Source organism: Aethina tumida, chromosome 4 (genome assembly GCF_024364675.1).
Source record: "Aethina tumida isolate Nest 87 chromosome 4, icAetTumi1.1, whole genome shotgun sequence".
Lineage (NCBI taxonomy): Eukaryota > Metazoa > Arthropoda > Insecta > Coleoptera > Nitidulidae > Aethina > Aethina tumida.
The window spans coordinates 27,621,951-27,642,160 of NC_065438.1; the positions used below are offsets into that span (position 1 = coordinate 27,621,951).

The 20,210-nt window shown below is 28.2% G+C and overlaps 2 protein-coding genes across 4 annotated transcripts in view; one reads left to right on the forward strand and one right to left on the reverse strand.

Moving 5' to 3' along the window:
- The first annotated feature begins 1,070 nt into the window (after positions 1-1,070).
- LOC109596603 (opsin-1) lies at positions 1,071-2,763 on the forward strand. 2 transcript variants are annotated; one of them, XM_020012180.2, is made up of 6 exons: positions 1,071-1,142; positions 1,249-1,471; positions 1,536-1,691; positions 1,748-1,961; positions 2,018-2,443; positions 2,499-2,763. In XM_020012180.2, the coding sequence occupies exons 2-6, from the start codon at positions 1,261-1,263 to the stop codon at positions 2,629-2,631; spliced, it is 1,140 nt and encodes a 379-aa protein (XP_019867739.2). In that variant the 5' UTR covers positions 1,071-1,142; positions 1,249-1,260; the 3' UTR covers positions 2,632-2,763. The 2 variants fall into 2 exon arrangements, with proteins under 2 accessions (XP_019867739.2, XP_019867731.2); XM_020012172.2 differs by having other exon boundaries at positions 1,101-1,178.
- A 2,522-nt stretch (positions 2,764-5,285) lies between these two features.
- Positions 5,286-20,210, reverse strand: part of LOC109596273 (uncharacterized) — a 74,940-nt gene continuing 60,015 nt past the window's right edge. For both annotated transcript variants that reach the window (XM_020011784.2, XM_020011792.2), the window contains 2 exons: positions 18,377-18,841; positions 5,286-6,931 (listed from right to left, as the gene is read on the reverse strand). In XM_020011784.2, coding sequence (XP_019867343.1) covers positions 5,586-6,931; positions 18,377-18,620 — 1,590 coding nt within the window. In that variant the 5' untranslated portion in view covers positions 18,621-18,841 and the 3' untranslated portion in view covers positions 5,286-5,585. The remainder of the gene's footprint in view (positions 6,932-18,376; positions 18,842-20,210) is intronic.

The window sequence follows — 20,210 nt, forward strand, 5'->3', positions numbered from 1 at the left end:
TTTCATTTATTTATATATAATAATATTATAATACATCTAATATTATTAAACAATTCTTCTATAGTTACATTTTAAGAATCGTTGTCTTTTATAAAATATAAACAGCACCAAAAATATTAGACCCTCTGAATTTATTACAAATATAATTATAATAATAATAATAAAATAAAATATTCATTTAAACCAAATTAAGATTTAATTTGTTTTATATAAATATTTTAAATACAAGGAGGGGTTAAAAATATAATTTATGTAATATTTTAAATGTAGCTTATTTTAAACACGAAAAAATTTAAAAAGAAAATTAAAATTACAGTTTATGATCTGACAAATTTGCTCACCTTTCGAAACGCCAAATCGTGTTTCATCAGTTAAAATAACCAATCCATACAATTCCAAATTCTGATGATCCACTGATAGCCGGCAACATGGTATCGAAGAAATTAAAGAGATACTCTAAAATCGTCCTAGCCTGTAAACGTTCATTATCTATCCTTCTTGGTACAATTGAATTCAAAATAACCCGAAGAAACACTATGCCACTGTGGACATAGTTCAAGATTCTTCGTACCTTTGGATGATTCTCATAACTGATGTTCTAGGAATATTTGAATTCATCGATCTTCATTTATTTTACAAAAAATAAAATGTAATATGAATTTAAATCACAATTTATATATAATGGGTATTATAGAAAGTTTTAAATTGATGTCAATTAGTATAATGTAATCGAAGTTTAATTTATTGGAATTTCCAATTAATTAATATTGGTGTACTACTGTGCAATTAGCATTAAAATTATTATTTATATTAAAAAATTGACTCTAACTAAATATAATATATTTATTTTATTTAGTTCTAAATTTAAATCAATGAAACTTAATAAAATTTATGAAACAAATATAATCTAATTCACACAACCTTGACCAATGACAAATCTATATTCAAAATAGCAAAAAACCTAATTTAATTATGAATCTTAGAGAAGTGAAACCAAGAAAATACGGAAGTCTTACCCTTATTGGATTATTTAAGTACGTAAAAGTCAGTATTTATTGGAAGTATATAAAAGAAAATTATGTTAAAGATAATTCAGTGGCAGTCCAAGCCCCTCGAATCCAGTTGTCAATTGATTCCTTATTGTACGTATTCACTTTTAAATACTTTTAAACTTTAAGGTAAGTCCTTAAGTTTAACATAAATTCTTTCGATCCAAATTGTGTTTCTTAACGACTGCGAATATTTCAGGAAACATTAGCCATGTCTGTGATGGGACAACCGAGCTTTGCCGCGTGGCAGGGACCCCAGGCCTCCGGCTTTGGCGGTGGGAACCTCACCGTCGTGGATAAAGTCTCCCCAGATATGATTCACCTTGTAGATGCCTACTGGTATCAATTCCCCCCAATGAATCCACTTTGGCACGGTATCCTTGGATTTATGATCGGCGTCTTGGGTGTCATCTCAATACTCGGTAAATTATTAATTTGTAATTATTTGAATTTTAATATATTTTAACTGTTAACATGTTAATGTAGGAAATGGCATGGTCTTATACATTTTTGCATCAACGAAATCATTGAAGACCCCATCCAATCTGTTGGTGGTGAATTTGGCCTTCTCTGATTTCTGTATGATGACCACAATGGCGTTTCCAATGGTCGTTAACTGCTACTACGAAACCTGGGTGTGGGGTAAGTAAAGGTACTTTTCTGTTCCATTAAAACGTTTCAATTTGACGAATTTTTAGGACCACTTTTCTGTGCTCTGTACGGAATGTTTGGCTCACTCTTCGGATGTATTTCCATCTGGTCGATGGCCTTTATCGCCTTGGATCGCTACAATGTCATCGTTAAGGGATTAAGCGCCAAACCGCTCACAAAGAAAACTGCGATGTTATGGAATCTTCTCATTTGGACTATGGCCATTGGATGGACTATTGCGCCACTCTTAGGATGGAATAGGTTTAAGATCAATTTTATCGTAATTGATATTATATTAAGAATTTCGCTTTATTTAGGTATGTACCCGAAGGCAACATGGCAGCCTGTGGGACTGACTATCTCAGCAAAGATTGGTTAAGCAGAAGTTACATCCTCGTATACGCCTGCTTTGTCTACTTCTCACCTCTTACATTGATCATCTACTGTTACTTCTTCATTGTACAGGCTGTAGCTGCTCATGAAAAATCAATGAGGGAACAAGCAAAAAAAATGAATGTCGCCTCACTCAGATCATCTGAGGCACAAGCAACCAGCGCCGAATGCAAATTGGCTAAAATTGCACTAATGACAATTGCTCTGTGGTTCTTCGCATGGACCCCATATCTAATCATCAATTTCTCGGGCATCTTTGGAAGCAGCAAAATCTCACCTTTGGCCACTATTTGGTGCTCGCTGTTCGCCAAAGCTAATGCATGTTACAATCCCATTGTGTACGGCATAAGGTATAATCAAATATTTGAGTTCTTCCTTTTGTATTGATTGATTTATTTTTTTTAGCCATCCAAAATACAGACAAGCTTTGGAGAAGAAATTCCCAAGTTTGGTATGTGCAAACAATCAAGCAGACGATGCCACATCGACTGCTTCTGGAGTCACCCAAGTAACAGAAGGCGAGAAACCAGCTGCATAAATCACCATTGGTCCAAAGAATGGCATCTCAGTGAGAGCATGCGAGTTGTATATAGAAATTGATCAAAATAAGAAAAAACGAAACGATGATGTTGCAATTTTTTTTGTTAACAATAAACCCTGCAAGCATAAAGTTGTATTCTTTTCAAACATGAAGTCTCTCTTAAAACTACATGTTAAATTTTTATAAGATGGGACTTGACAATAAATTAATATTTTCAAATTAGTTTAGATTCCAATAAGTATAAAAGAATACTAGCTAATTAACAATTAATTTTCAGTTTAATGTATCTACCTGAGATATATACTGTTGATAAAAATTTCTAATTGAAGTAATACTTATGAGTTCAATCTTTTTTAATACAATGAACTCAATTTTTCTAAATATATAATATTGGTTTCCATATTTTTTATATAACGACACGTTGGTAATAGTCATCAAGTATTTTTAATTTCTCTATTCCACTTAATACATTATGTAAGACTAAATTAATTTTATATGTATCTAACTTATTCATTTTTCTACAATGTAATGGAAGATATAAAAAGACTAATAATAAAATCTTTTGTGTATTTCTAACTTTGTATCTTGCTTGTCGCACGAAACGCGGTGATCCCGATGGTTATGCCAAGCCTTCTACTCAGCTTCCCTGACGGACTGTCTGCCCTCGCAGATCTCTCTACCGTCATCCTCGGTTCGGAATCCGAACTTCGGATACCATCCCCTGTTTAGCACTTCCGCTTGATATATGCAACCCATGGTACTACATGAACCCTCCGAATATATATATATACCGTATCAAAAATGATGAGCGTGTCTACTCGCATATTGAGACGGAACATCAATACCCCTTTGTAAACAAAAAGGAAAGATATACATGCAATTATGTGGGCGGGCCGAACTGACTGGAGGGGATCATTTGGTTTTGCTGCGTTTAGCATGCGGTTCGTCTCCGCAGACGTTGTTTTTAGTATATTTTATTTAATTTTTGGGATACATTTTTATTTTGAAAAAAGTAGTTCATTTTTAGAATACTTATTTTTGTTTTTGATATACCCTCAAAAAATATTTCATTTTACAGATTGAAAATTATACAAAGTTACGGAATTTAAATGGAGCATCCGAAGAACTCGAACTACATCCCTACGCATACGGAGAGTTACTAAATGCATTCGCAAAGATTAATTTACATTGTGCGCCGGCGCGCACCAGCACGGCGCATTGTCTCTGAGAGTAGGGATTCTTACTACCGGGCAAAACTTTTCTCTCTTTGTCGTGCATCCATCTCTTGCAACATCCAGACACGAAGAGCATTTTTCGTACGGTATATATATATATATATATATATATATATACTTTCTCATATATATTTATATTCGTATTATCCATTATCTCGTGAGAAATTTTCTTTATAGTTAATATTTTTCATATCTGCTATTTTTTATACGTTATTAAAGTACACTCACAATATCCAAATTCCTCTTCTCTTCGTAACCTCTTTCATCACTACAGGCATTCCCATTTTCTTCCTCAAATCCGTTTCTGTCAGTTTCATCAATTATGAAGAGAGAAATGTCCCCTCCTAAGTGCAGTTTTCTTATTGAAAGCTTTAAAGATTATTTTTCGTTTAAAAGAAATTTATTATTGTACATACTTTAATGTTTAAATCAGTTTTACATTTCTTGTTTGATCTATATCTGATGTTGCTGATTCACATCCACTAGAGAGAACCCTCTTCACCATCTACTGCTTTCAAATCTGGTGTTTTACTTAAGGCATTAATGCATACCTTTTACATTATTCCAAAAGATTATTAGGACAAGGAATTTGGACTAGTTCTTCCAAAACTACATTGCTCCATCGTCGATCTTGATGATATTCGTAGAAGCATAATATTGTATTCATTTTAATTATGATGCCAAGTTTAGAACTAGTTCCTAAGTTTTTATAAAGTAGTAATTGATAAAAAATCGTTATTTTCAAATTATTGTAGATTTGAATAAATGTGAAGAAATACTTACTAACCGACAGTAATTATTGGCTTAATGCTATTTACTGTTATTATTGACCAAAGATTGAAATAATTTGTTCCACTTTGATAGAATTATTGAAATTATTTATAAATACGAGGAAGTCCGTTCTTTTAAAATAAAAATTTTAATGTCAAATTGAGACATTTTTTTAAAATTTTTTAGTTAAAGTATTGTTACGCAGTCGTGTTTAATTATTCAATTTTACATATGCATGTAATATTTAATATTCGTTTCCAAAGTACATAATAACTTGTTGCTAATAATCCTCAGTATTTTTATTATCTCTATTGCACTTTGTATGTTATGTAAGACCAAAATAACTTTAGATGTACGTAATTTATTCATTTTTCTACAATTTAATGGAATGTAAAAAAATACTAATAATAAATGCTTTTACTATTATTTCACCTTCGTCTCTTGCTTGAGAGAAATATTTATACTTTCTCAAAAATGGTAAAGCAAAGATAAAAGAAAATTTAAATATATAAAATTCATATTACACATTATGTTTGTTTAATGTTTTTCATATTTATTATACGTTACAGAACACTCTGTATTAAAATAAACATTAATATTATTAATTAAAACTATTATTATATGACGGAAACAAGTAAAAAGCAGTTGCAATTAACTATTTTATTTAATGTGCACACAAAACTGTGTATTTTTAGAAAAATTATTGTAACAAGACACCATACAATGGTAACAAATAACAACAAATAATCACATTATATTCTGTGACTTATTTACATTATATACAATAAGAGTCGAATAAATTCTATAGTGTACATGGATTTTAAATTTACATTCGCAAATAAAAACCAGTGCAATATAATCAGTACGAATCTTAAAATCTATACAAATAAAATCTCTTTAATAATAAATAAATTTACTATGTACATTTATTGCGTAAAGCTGTTTTCAAACTAAAACTATGTTGGAAACGGAACTGGCAATTTCCTCTTCTTCATAGCCGCTTTCATCACTGCAGGCACTTCCATTTTCTTCCTCAGATCCGTTTCCGTCGGTTTCATCAACTTCAAAAGCGGATATGTCTCGTTCGGGAACAGTTTTCTTTTTGAAAACTTTAAGGGAACTAAAATCGGTGTGACTCTCTCCAACTGGTATTAGAGAGACTTCTTCGTGGTTCAAAAGAGATTTATTATTGTACAGATTGTTGTTGAGCCCGCAATATTTTAAAATGTCCGTATTTGCTATCCGTTCGAAACTTCGCACACGAGCCAGCACACTACCGCCTACTTTAAAGTCTAAATCAGTCTTTTTATTTTCAGTTTTGCATTTGTCGTTCGGAGTTTCTTCGACCGCTTCTTCGACAATTTCTTCCAGCGGGAAAGCGGGTTGATCCATATCTGATGTCACGGTACTTGCTGATTCGCATCCACTGGATAGAGAACCCTCATCACTATCGACTGGGATCAAATCTGGTGTTTCACCTAGGGCGTTAATCCATGCCCTTTCACATGATTCCAAAAGATCATTAGAAAGAGAACTTTGGACTAATTCTTCTAAGATTACATCGCTTCTATCGTCGATATTGATGATGTCGTCATTAAATGTGACTCTTGGTTCTCTATCTTTCATTTTAGTTTCATCACAGATATCAGCAGGTACCGTCATTTGAGTTTTGGGAATGTAAGACTCCAAAATCGATTTCCTCTTGTCGAGTAGGGCGCTGGTACTGTCGTAATGTTTCAGTACTTTTTTATGAGTCGTCCTTGATTTAGGATCCTCCTCCTCTTCGACTATTTCTTCAATACTGCACAACTTTGGTGCGGACTTCGACCGTTCCAAAGGAGGGCGGTAATTGCTTTGACCGGTGCTCAACAAGATTTTCCTTCTCGGTATCGTCGGATTGTCGTATACAGAGTTGACTAAACTTAAACGGGCGTTCTGCCTCGATATTTTGTCTCTCTTGAATTCAAGCAAAGCCAACGCGAGTGACTCCTTCAACTCCGACTCGATTTGTTTGGCCACCGCGGCCGAAGGACACAGCACTGCGTGACACCTGAGTTCGTGCCTCAGTCTGCGACCCTCGTGTCGGTACACCCAGCAGAAAAGTCGAGGAAATTGAGCAGGTGCTGAACAGATGGTCAGTCGATGAGCCCAGTATTCCGTTAATCCGTGGTCTTTGGTTGTTGCCTTCAATCCACCACCACATACGGTCAGAATCATTCGCACGTCGGGTCGTGATGATTGAGTGTAGTTTCTCCATAGGGTGGCCAGCGGCTTCTCCACGCAACCCTCACCTGAAAAAATTAATAATGTTAATTAAAGCTGACACTAATTAATATAGTTAATATTTCTGGTAATAAATTAACGCGATAACAGCAACTTCAAATACATTTGTTTGATTTGTCGTTATTTGATTAGACTTAAGAAATAATTCTATTAAGAAATGATTTCCAAATTAAAATATTTCAAGGTAAATTATGTCGAAATATTTATGTTTCACGTCAAAATTTTTTGCATAAGTTAATATTTGTATGTAGACACGACATTAAAATGTTAGGTCGTCAAATATTTAAATGCCCAGTGAATTACTAGCATTAGTTTTTAAATAGGAAAAAGGGAGAGGAAATATTATGTAAGAATTATTAACAATAAACTAAATACAAGCGCATATTTCTTTGGTGTAATCATTCGATTAATGATTACTTACTACACAATTGAACAAAAGGAATGAATTAATTTATACATTCGAAGGTCGTTCGTTTAAAAGTACCGAGCCTTTCTATTAATTTATACAAATTCAATCAGTTTGTATCTATAAAACCACACTCTTTCCTGACATAATTGTTCCTTGTCATCATGCCGATTGAGGTTTTAAATCAGGAACAAAAATGGAAAACGTTTCTAGGAATAATCACTCATCATGGATTGACTCACTGTTGCTCAATAGTACTGGTCATACCCACAGAGGAAGTATAAAGTACTTTTTCCTTAAAGAGAAATCTATTATGCATCAAAAAATTGAATTTTAAGAATAAATTTCCATATAAATTGCTTATCTTCATTAACAAATCCGTAATATCGATTGTGAGGTAACGTTTTCCAAAAAGAAAAACATTCCGCTAAACATCTGCTAAGAAACAGCAAAACAGGAAATGAAATTATAGCGTATGTTTCTATGTGATATAACGACTTTCTGCAAAAAAACACTGTTGGTTATACAGAATGTTGAATAAATCATTCATTATCTAATCGTAAGTTTTCTTACCAGAATATTTAAATTATCTGTCAAATTCGGAATTATGATAATGCAAGCGTAACATTTCGTAACGGTAAAAGGATCTATGGTCAATTGGTCGTTGGTTTAGAATTAATTTGGCGTATTTTGTTTTCTTTTTGTTATGTAAATTTATCTACAAATCTTTCGAACGCATTAATATCACAAAATTTGGATGACAAGTCGCTAATAGAATGTAAATGGGTAGGTAATTCGTAGATTCTAAAATTAACAACCACTTGTACATATTTATTTATTTAATAACAGCATGAAACTATTTATAACCACAGTTTCACTTAAAACTTCTTTAAATACTGCGCATTTATTAATACAATTTTACAACAAATGTGTTGAACATATGATTTAATTCGCACTATTAAACCTCAGCAAGCAACTAGTACACTCATCAATTCCCAATGAATATGCATGTAAATTTAGTTGGTCTACATTTAAATAAGATTAACATTAAACCGATCTAATTTAGTGGATTCACACCAATTATTTCCTTTTTAAAAATGTAAATAGATCAAAATTTGAACGTTACGCGTAAATTCTTTTACGGACGGTAATTAAAAAAGCTCCTTCTTCATTGTTCGCTGGTTGTTTTAACCTTGGGAAGATTAAAATATTAGATCTAAAACCGGTCATGACACTATTCCATCAACTTGAATCTGGCATACCATGAATAAAATTTTAAGATGAACAATGTTCAGTTTGTGTTCATTTTGAAGACGTTAAAGTGTGTCATTCCGGTTTGAAACTAACAGTTAATTAGAGACCCTTTAATTATTAATAATTATCTTTTACTTTTTATTGCTGAACTAACTAATTAATTAGTTATTTATCAAAGTAAAACTTATATCAATATGTCTTCAACTATGTTACTAGAACTTATTTATTTGAAGTAATATTGTTTATGTTATTTATTCTTATTAGAATCAAATTTATATTTTACAATTTTACAGTTACCTATTTTTCTGTTTTATATTAATGGTCATTAACATATTTTATAGGTTAACATAGTAATTAATTAGTTCACAAGAATTTTATTATTGTTCGTTATTTTTGAGTATTATTCATGATTTTGTTAAAACAATTTAACTGTTCCTATTGCCTATTTTTTGTTTAATTATTAATAATTTTTAACATATTTTATACATTAAAACAGTAATTAATTAATACATTCTCAAAGTAAAAACAACAATTTTAGCAAAAAAAACTTTCCTATTAACCAGTATGAAATTATTAATTTGAAACAGAGAATACACAAATATATTTGAATAATTCACATAAATTTTAATATTCTTTATTTTATATTGTTGTTTTTTCATAATTTTATTGTGTTTTTACAATTAGACAGTTTCTATTACCAATTGTCTGTTTTATTGTTATTAATAATTATCAACATATTTTATGGATTAAAACAGTATTTAATTTCTGTTCCCAAAACTTAAATCAATTTTAATAAATAAATTCATCATATTAACAACTTGAAAATAGTTAATTTAAAATAAAAAATACACAAACATATTCGAATAATTCACAAGAAATTTAGTATAGTTCATATTATTTTACGGTTTATTTATAATTTTATTAAAACAATATTTTAAATGTTATTTTAGTATTTAACAGTTTCTATTATGTGTTTTTCCGTTTAATTTTTTAAGAATTATTGATATATTTTATAGGTTAATTAATTAATTAGTTAATTTCTCAACGTAAAACAGTTTTAAAAAATAATAATGTGCTTTTTTGTACTTGAAAATAATGTATTTAAAATAGGAACAAACATATTTAAATAATTTACAAGAAGTTTAATTATTTTACAATTTAATTATTAACATATTCTATAGGTTGACACACTAACTAATTAATTTCCAAAAGTAAAACTTAAATTAACAAATAACATGTTCTTATAAATCACTTGAAAGACATTTTTGAATAATTCACAAGAATTTTAATATTATTTATGTTATTTTTTAGCATTGTTCATGATTTTATAATTTAGTTGTTATTTTACAATTTAACAGATTCTATTATATATTTTTCTGTTTTATTTTTATTAATAATTTTTAATATATTTTTTAGACTAACATAGTCATTAAATAATAATTTCCCAAGGAACACTTTTAACAAATAAGACATTATATCAAATATATTAATATAGTATAGTAATAATTAAATTAAATGTAATTACTATATTTAATATCACATCGAAATACCTTTAATTAATAATTTCTTAAAGTAAAATTATATCAATTTTAACAAATATATTATTAATTATTTGAAAATAATTAATTTGAAATAAAAAATGCACAAACATAATTCAATAAATCAAAATAATATTAACACTGTTTATGATATTTTTGGTACTATTTATTACAAAAATATTTATATTAATTGTAGTTTTATTTTTTATAATATTAATTATTTGATTGCAATGTCAAATGATGTTTTAAATAACGAAACGTGTTTTTTGTTTCCTAGTTTTGTAGGATGTAATGAGATTATATCAGGAAACTGTCACCACAATGTCACATTGATTTACCACATTTTAAAATATACCAGTTTATGTTTAACTTGTGAATTCCATTTTTATTTGGCTGGAATTTTCCTCAAACATAAAAAAACATGTTCAAACAATTTACTTATACTGTGCTCTGTAATTTAAATTTTTAATTAGGTATTATTACTTTATAACCACTCTTTTGACGTTCGAGAAAATTTGTTTTTAAAATTATATTAACATTAATAATTAACACACTCAACTTTAAGTTTATTTATAAAAATATTGTTCGTATTGTATTGATTTATTAACTTTGGCATTTAATATACGAGATTCTTAATAATAGTAAGTAGAGATAGTTTCAACGAAAATAAATTGAATACAAAATGTTAATGATATCTATAATTTATTTTAATACTTGAAATTTCTCATATCGGTTTAGAATTAACAGTTGGTAATTATTAATTGTTTTGATGTTCCAAATTAAATGATAAAATATGAATCGATTATTAAGATTTGAATATTTCTCACTGCATCACTTTGACCTTATGTCTATCAACAAATAAATTTCTTACCAACAACTCATACATAATGAGTTTAGAATTAGAAAGTGTGTAACAACTTAGATTAGTTCAACAACTTGGTTTCGCTGGAGGCGTCACGTTAAATAACAAATTTATAATTAAATTAAATCATACACTGAATAAAAATGACTGTGAAATAAGGCACCTATAGCATATTTAAATAGAATATATGTTTTGCATATATGTATATGTGTTCCTATAATTTTTATTTTAGTAATTTATTTTTATTCAGACCATTTTACTGCACACAATAATTACACTTTCATTCTTATATGATTTTTTATATTTATTACCAATAAACAATTAAATCGTCAGTTTCTATTTTTTAATTAATATTTCTTCTGCCATTGATTAATTAAATTTATGTTATTAAAGTCTTGTGACTCATTGTTCTACTGACACAATGCCTACATTCTTTTAATTTCTGTTGAACATTAAATAGAAAATATTTTTAGATCATTCACACAGAAACTTTTACTTCTCTTTTTATGGGTTGATTTGATATGGATTTAAAACGGCAAATAAAGGAATTTGTTACAAATCAATAAAACATAAACTGCATTCATAATATTCATTTATACGCTATACTTTCTTTTGCCTTTTGACGAGCCACAACCTCGAAAATTAATCTAAAAGTTCTGACCGGAATGAATCGAGTTTTATTCGATTTCTCCCTCAGACACGTATATGGAAATGTGCATAACCAAAAAAAAATATTAAAACCACATGTATTCATTAGTACTGCTGAAATATGCATCGCAATACAAAAGTCATTATATAAGATTCATAGATGTAGGAAGGTGCCCGCGTTAATTAGTACCGTTGTATGTAAAATATGTGAATATTAAGTTTAAAAGTTTATAATTGCACACTTGAAGGTTAAGCAATTATATAATAAAATGATTACTCTCATTCAAAGGAAATTACATGTAAACATTTTGCTGTTAATTGATTCTTGAGATTTAAGCATCATGTTGAACTTCACTGAAAAGTTTGCCTGCGCTAATAATGTAATAACTGAAAGTCATTACAATTTTTTTGTTATTTTAAATGCTAGATAGTATTTACCATAAATTATCTCGTTGAAACTGACAACCGTGCTGTGATTATTTTTTATGCAGGATCTCTCAAAGTCAAGGTAATCTTTTATTTGGACAATTCATGGTCACGCCTGCAAATGTGGGCAGGTGAATTTGAAAAACGTCACCATTTGTTCTGTGCCGGATAATTAAAATTACAATTCAGATCGGCTATGAATAATTGTAAATGGGTATTACAATTACATCGAATCTTTTGTTTCAAATTCAATTAGGTTCAATTTATGGGTTTAATGAGATTAGCCGTGGAACTGACGTGTGATTAATTGATGGGAGTACCTTGAAATATGAAATGGTTCTAATATGTGTGGGTTTTCGTTTTAAATTTGATATTCGATCGGTGTCTGGTATGATCGTTACGGGAGACAATTTCATACCAATTTTGACATTGTTTACTACATCATTTTGTATAACTCCTTAACTTTATTACTTTTATTATCCATTATAAAGTCTATATGCCGGTTTTAGATTCAAGTCAATTAAGTCCTGTTTATGTAGTTACATGCATTGTCTTCAGGCAATTTATTCAATTTGGTTCCATTATGCTCATCTCGAATGTCACGGTAATTGAAACAATGCAATTGTGTATTATTCTAAAATGCATCAACTGAACTGAAAGGAGCACACCTTATTTCCCACTATTGATCTTGATCTTCATGTGATTGTTGGAAGAAAGTGTTTATGCCATCTATATGTATCTTCCTTCAGTGATTTAAAGTAGATTTGCTTAATTAAATAAGGCCAATTAGAAATAAGGTTCGAATCTGAACCTGGTACGTTCTTAACCATATTTGGTTTAAGATTAGTATCTATAATTTAGTTTAACAATTCCTTATGCCGACTAAAATACAATACACACACACACGTTGATAAATTATCTGTATTTGTACACTACGGCGGTAACTTTTTTGTTAACAATTACGTCAACAATGCATCTTAGAGTCAATATGGTTATATACATGTGTGTGCATCTAATCCTCTATTAAAATATTAACACAAATGTTTATAAATAGACAACTGACGCAAACCAGTTTTCTGCAAATTTGCCTTAGAATTTATTGGCCCAATATGTTTTCTTGAGGACATTTCCCATTGTACCTAATTATAATATCTAATTATCAAGGAAGTAAGTTTTTATTGGAGGTAAACAAGCCAAAAATTTTCCAAGTACAAATTTAAAATAAACCATATGTATTTGTATTTCAATGAAATTGATGAAAACATCTTCTAGGAATGTAAATTAAACAAACATTTCCCAACAAACCTGAATTAAGCAATAATTTTTCCTGATGCAAACTTTCTACGACAACATTAAAAATATGACATGTAAATGTGTCATTGCAATTAATGTAACTCGTGCAGTGTAACCTGAATTTATGGTTCTAGAATCGTCTAATGGAACAATTGAATTACGCCTTTATGAAATTGACTCCGTTTAACCCCGGTCTTAAGGTCTAAATCAAGGTCATTTCCTCACTAGAGCCAATGATCCGTTCATCCGATGAACAAACTGGCTTTGATACAAGATTTCAATGATTTAATTATGTTAAAGTATTAAAACAAAGAGAAGTTATAAAAGTGTCTCATGTTGAAAGGTTTTGTCTGATATGGTTTCATATTAGACTTTCTTCTTCCTTCTCGTATCATTCGCTAAAACTGAATTAATAGTCATTAAACCATTATGGTGTCAAGTATTTAATATACAATTTACTGTTAACACAATAAACACATAAATTTGTAAATGTTTTAATCAAAGGTGCTTTCCTTTCTCTTTGAAACACGTTGTTCGTTTATGAGTTATGAATAATCTTATTTGATTACATACAATTCCTTTCAAAAACTTTGGGGGTTTATTTGGAATATTTTTCATTTTGTTAAGCTATTTGTATAAGATGGTTATTGTTTAATTAACAGAAGATTACAATTATTCAAGACTGATATTTGTATTCCTCCCACAGGCTTCACATACTTTTAATATCAAAGATATTATATATCATCTGAAAAATGTTTTCTTTTTCATAAAAATTTTACTTTTAGTAGTACTCAGAATGGAATAGATAAAAACTATGAACATTGAGGTACATATATGAATTAGTGTTCATGTTCTATTATCAGAATATTATGATTATTCAAGATTAGTTTTTTATTCTATGTTAATTTTTGCTTCAATCAAAATGTTTTAGTAATTTACTAATAAACGAAGAAACTTTCCCTTCTTAATTTAAATTCCTTAATGAGGAAATAAAAACTATGAAGCATGAGATATTTATATCACTATTCTTGGTTGACTATAAGAAGAATAGAATAACTCTAGAGAATTATTATGTTTTCCTCCAAAAGAATTTGTTTAATTTGGATATTCTTCCTCTTGTTGGTGTTGCTCAAACAAAACGTTTCAATAATTTATTAATATGAAGATTCTCTTTCTACAAATTTCAGTTTTATTTTTCAAAGGAAAAAAACTGCAAACACAGAGTATTCTTTTTTCGTTGTTAAAAAATTCAAGATTAGTATATATTTCACTTATAAAGTGTATTTGTATAAGAGTTTTATCATTTAATTATCTGAAGATTAGAGCAATTCAAGATTAGTATTTAAATAAAATTCCCTTTCTTCTTCACACAAACTTACTACTACTTTTATTTTTCAAAAATAAATAAAAATTATAAAGCTATTTGTTTTTCTTCCAGACACGTGATTTATTTTAGATATCCTTCCTTATATTAATTTTGACCTTCATACAAAATGTTTCAATAATTTACTGATATAACAATTTTACTACTTCACGTAACTTCTAATTTTATTCTTCAGTGAATAAATAAAAACTACGAACTGTAAGCTATGTGACTTGTGTATTTTTGATATTTATTTCATTCATTTTCTCTTTCAAACAAAATGTTTCAATAATTTATTAATGGGAGAAGGACTTTCCTTTCTTCTTCACACAGATTCTACTTATATTTCCCAATTAATAGTTAGAAAATGTAAACTATAATTTATAAATAACTAAAGTTAATTAATAGTTAATGGTAATTTTGTTTAATTACTAGAAAACTGTAATTATTCAATATTATTAGATTTTATTCTCCCTTATATTAATTTTCCTCTTCAAATAAGATGTTTCAATAAATTACTAATGGAAGAATAAGTTTCCCTTTCTTCTTCACACAAATTTACTTTTATTCTTTAAAGAATAGATGTAAACTATAAAGTGTATAAACCTATTTGTATAAGAGTATTCTTGTCTCATTGTCAGAATATTAAAATGTTTAAAGATTAATTAGTATTTTGTATTCCTCTCAGAGACTTGGTTTGTTTTAGATATCCTTCCTTATGTTAATTTTGACCTTCAACAAAATGCTTTACTAATTTACTAATGCATAAGATGCTTCCCTTTCTTCTTTACGTAAACTCTACTTTTATTCTTCACTGAATACATAAAAACTATGAAGTGTAAGCTATTTGTATAAGAGTATTCTTTTTTATTGTCCAAAAATTTTGGATATTCTTCTTGATGTTAATTTTGTCAAACAAAATGTTTCTATGATTATTAATGAAAGAAGGAGGTTCTTCTTCACAGAACTTTTGCTTAATTAATAATTAATTATTATTATCATAAAATTATTTAAGGTTTGTTTCATTGTCATATTGCCAGAATATTAAAATTATTCAAGTTTTTTTGCTTTTATCCCACATACATAGGGTATTCCTCCATATGTTCATTTTCCCTGTCAAACAGAAAATTTCGAAGAAATACTTAATAAAGACCACTTATCAAGAGAGTAAAGAAAAATTTTTTAAACAATTATGCCTTTGTCATAATGGTTTTAATATACTAGATTTATTTTGGTTAATATTTGCCACACCACCCATTAAACCTGTGAAAGATATAGGAAATGAAGAACAATTATCCTTCATTACCGAAGATAATTCAGTGCACGTTACATAAACACCAATCAAGTCTGCGCCATGAAAAATACCATGGAATTAACCATTTTAACAGGAATCTAGAGAAACAATGGGCTCGGAATCGATATTAGTTTCGGTTCAATCCGGTGGCCGTTGTCATTAGCGGTTGCCATCAGGCAAAAATCGTTGCGCCTTAGTGTTCGCAATCTGCTCCACTTTCCCAAGTAATTATTAATATGAATTAGCCGGTCTAACATTCGAACGCACATATAAATAAAGTTCACTGACACTGCCAAGGGGACGGACATTGTCTATTGTAAACACGGTCGCCAAGAAATCATTTAAGAATGGCTAAAGTTCTGGTTTGCGAACTGAAAAATGCGACAATGGAAAGATATTAATTTTGTGACGTAATTCACATTGTGGCTGTTGCTTTTCGAGAAATCGTGCTGCGAATCGATTCTTTTTTCCATTCTCGTTTCGTTTCACTTATTTGGTTATTTCAAACAACAATAACAAATTATTATGTGTGTGACACACCGGCAAACTTTAATTAAATCTAGCATACCGTTTCGGGGAACTAATGGATTCCCAGTTTATCTTTATCTAGTATCAAATAAACAATAGTATTTGTGGCAAACTCAGACCTTTATTATTATTTCGTTTTGTCGTGTAAATATGTAAATTAATTGGAGGAATATTTAAGTAACTAGAAAATCGATTAAATCCATCACAATTAATATTAATGGGATAAACAGACGTACACCCAATACGAATTGCATATTATAATTATACTTGAGTAGTTTGTGACATTTTTTATCTACAATGCGTCAATAACCTTTATCTTCAGACACCTTAAACGATGTAACAATATTGTGGGAAAACCAGATCTCATAATTTATGTTAGGAATGTTAAGAAAATTATCTTTTTTATGTAATTTTAAATAGTTTAGCTTATCACTTTGTTTAAATGTAGTAAGTTTAAATAATATAAAATTAAGATATTTTAATTATATTTTGTCTGTAATTTTTCTAAAGAATATTATTCTATCATTTTATTTTTAAGCATTTTATTCAATTCGAAAGAATTTTTAAACAAGATTTTGAATCGACGTGTATTATAAATTAAAAATGTGAACCACAATGTTCTTACAAGATCATTGTACTTTATCATTTTTATGGTTTCGCATTTCATAAATGTTAAATAAGATTACAAAGATAAGAAATTAAAAAATATTACTTATTAATATTTAAGATTTTGGAAATATAATACATTAATATTCTCAATTATGTACTTACTAAAACAATTGTTTTAATTATAATTTTTATGTCAGAAGATTTTAAATCGTTGTACATAATAAAATTAAAAGATAAAAGAATCATATTTTATTATTCTTATAGTTTTGACAAGAAATTTTATAAAATATTAAATGACTTTCAAAGAAACAATTGAAACATGTTTACTTAAACTTATTATTACATATTTTGAAAAAGTGAAAAAATCTTTAGTATAAAGTACTAAAATATCATCAAGCTTTATTATATTTGTGATTTCCATTTTTAAAACGTTTTATAATATATTAAATAAGCAAGTTAAGAAATTGGAAAATATTTAATTTAAAATTTAACATTTTAAAACACAATAAATTATTATCAATTATTATGTATTAATTAAGAAAGTTGTGTTAATCGTAATTTTTAATCCAGAAGATTTTCAGTCATAGTGTATAATTAATAATTTATCAGAAAGTTTTATAAAAAGTTAAATAAGTTAAGAAATTGAACAATGTTTATTTTAATTTTATTTACTGATCGCTAGACATTAAAAATCATTTAAAAACTTGAGTCCCTATAGTTTTTTAGCTGATCTATAGTTGTTATAATCATCTCTGAATCTCCGTTTCACGATATTAATTCAAATTAATTTGTTAATTTTATCTTCATTAACAAATGGTAGAAATATATTAAAGAAACAGGTTATCTAATCATCTTTTAATATATGCAACTTTTTAATTGACAAAACTGATAATTAACTGTATCTACATTATATTATAATTTTTGATAAACAACTATTTAAAAGAAAATAAAAATGTATCGCAATATTTCAATTAAACTATTTCGATAAAGAGTAGAATAGACTATAAAGTTAAACAATTATTATATAAAATGATTTGATTATTTAAATCAGATTAAAATCCCCCGCAATAAAATTAATTATATTACACCGTAAATTATTAATTTATAATATAATATTTATTTAAGTAAGAATTGAACTGGTCCTGTTGTGTGTGTGATATGTCTAGAAAGAATTTTTGACCAAAACACATTGCTTGAAACGTCACACATATAAACAACAATATAACACCTACCTTTGGCCCAGCCAGTGATGACGTTTCCCAAATAGGCAACCTTGTAGGTGGGATCGGGCTTGGAAATGTTGGCACTGGCGTACTTCTTCAGCCTCAGCCTGTTGAGGAACGTTTTTATTATCCGTTTTCCCCTATCCTTCTGCAATTTGCCCGGCATTTCGCTGTTCAGCGTCTCAATCGGAGGCACCTTCTTCTTCTCGAGCGTCTGATAAAATATCGCCGAATCCACTGTGTCCTGTTCCATCTTCGATGCTGGTACTGCGACGTTCGTGCAACACACCCGAATCTTTTTTGGCTGGCGGCTCTGTTTATTATGCGCCACCGATCATGTGCAGGATGTTGAGGCAGATAAGATTTCCGGTGCGTTTAATTTGTTTTTTAGACAATACGAAACTCGTTGTCTTGCACACTACATTAAAACAAGGCAGGTCCACTGTCCAAACTGATACGTCCGATTCGAGTCACCTGCAAAGGGGAATGAATGATATTGTAAATACTTGACATTGATTTGTGGGAAACGATTGTTATCGTAGACATTTGAATTTTAATCTTTTAATTTTTTTAACTTCGCACTGGATTAGTGAGGTTAAATTAAATTTGTGCCCCTACTATTGATAGAAATATTCCTTATTAAGAGTTAAACTTAAAGTGTACAAACAACAATTAACGTATCACTATTTCTATAAATAAATTTAAAATAACCACGTGCGATAATTAACAAAGACAATATAAATAAAGGTAATCAAATTTAATTTTTAATTAAAACTAATAAAAATGATTTGTTTGGACTTGCTCATAAATTTAAACAAACATTCTGTAGTATTTGCAAGAAGTTTTTTATGTTTAAGGAAAATTCCAGCTAAATAAAGAATTTTCAAGTTAAACAAGAATTGTTTATATTTCTATCATATCTCAAGATGATAAATCAAACCATATAAAAGAGATAGTTTGTTGATATTATAATCTCATTATTTACACTGCAATAATAAAATAAAGGAATACTGCACGTTTTGTTATTAAAAATAACTTTGGAATACTCATAATATTCAGTCATTTATATATTAAACAATAAATTTGTTAAAACGATATTAATATTAAAATAAATTCATTTAAATTTAAATTTTCTTTATTTTAATGTAAGTCATATTTTCGTTTTTTTTTTTAAATAATAATAATAAACGAAGAAGAGCTCATTAAAAAATAAAAATTGTTAAAAGCATTTTAATGTACCACTGTAAAATTTACGATATAATTAAAAAGAAATGTAGTAAAATCCAACTTGATAACAAATAAATAATATATTAAAACCATTGATATAATAAAATAAAAAATAATAATATAAACTGATTTTATTTAACAACATAAGTAAAAAATTAAACATAATAATTAAAAATATAATTATTGTTATATTAAAAATTTTATAATTACATGTAATTAAAAGAGTGTGTTAAAAATATCAGAGCGACAAACATTGAAATAAACAAAAAAATATTTGTAATTTTAAAAAATTGAGAGTTATATAGAAACATGATAAACGTAAATACAGTGAAGAGTAAAATAGAAAAATTTTTACCCAATAATAAATTAATTATTTTTAGGAAAATAAATATAAAAAGAATAAGAAATTAATTGATGTTGGAAATTAACAATTGTATAAATTTTAATTTGATTAATAAAAATCATAAAGTTGTATGGGAAAATAGCATAATTTATTAAATAAAGATAAATATATTCTAAATTAATAAAATATAGTAAAATCGTTAAATTAAAATTATCTAATTTTATATGTAGGGAAATAATAAACCAGAAATAAATATTATAAAATTGATATAAT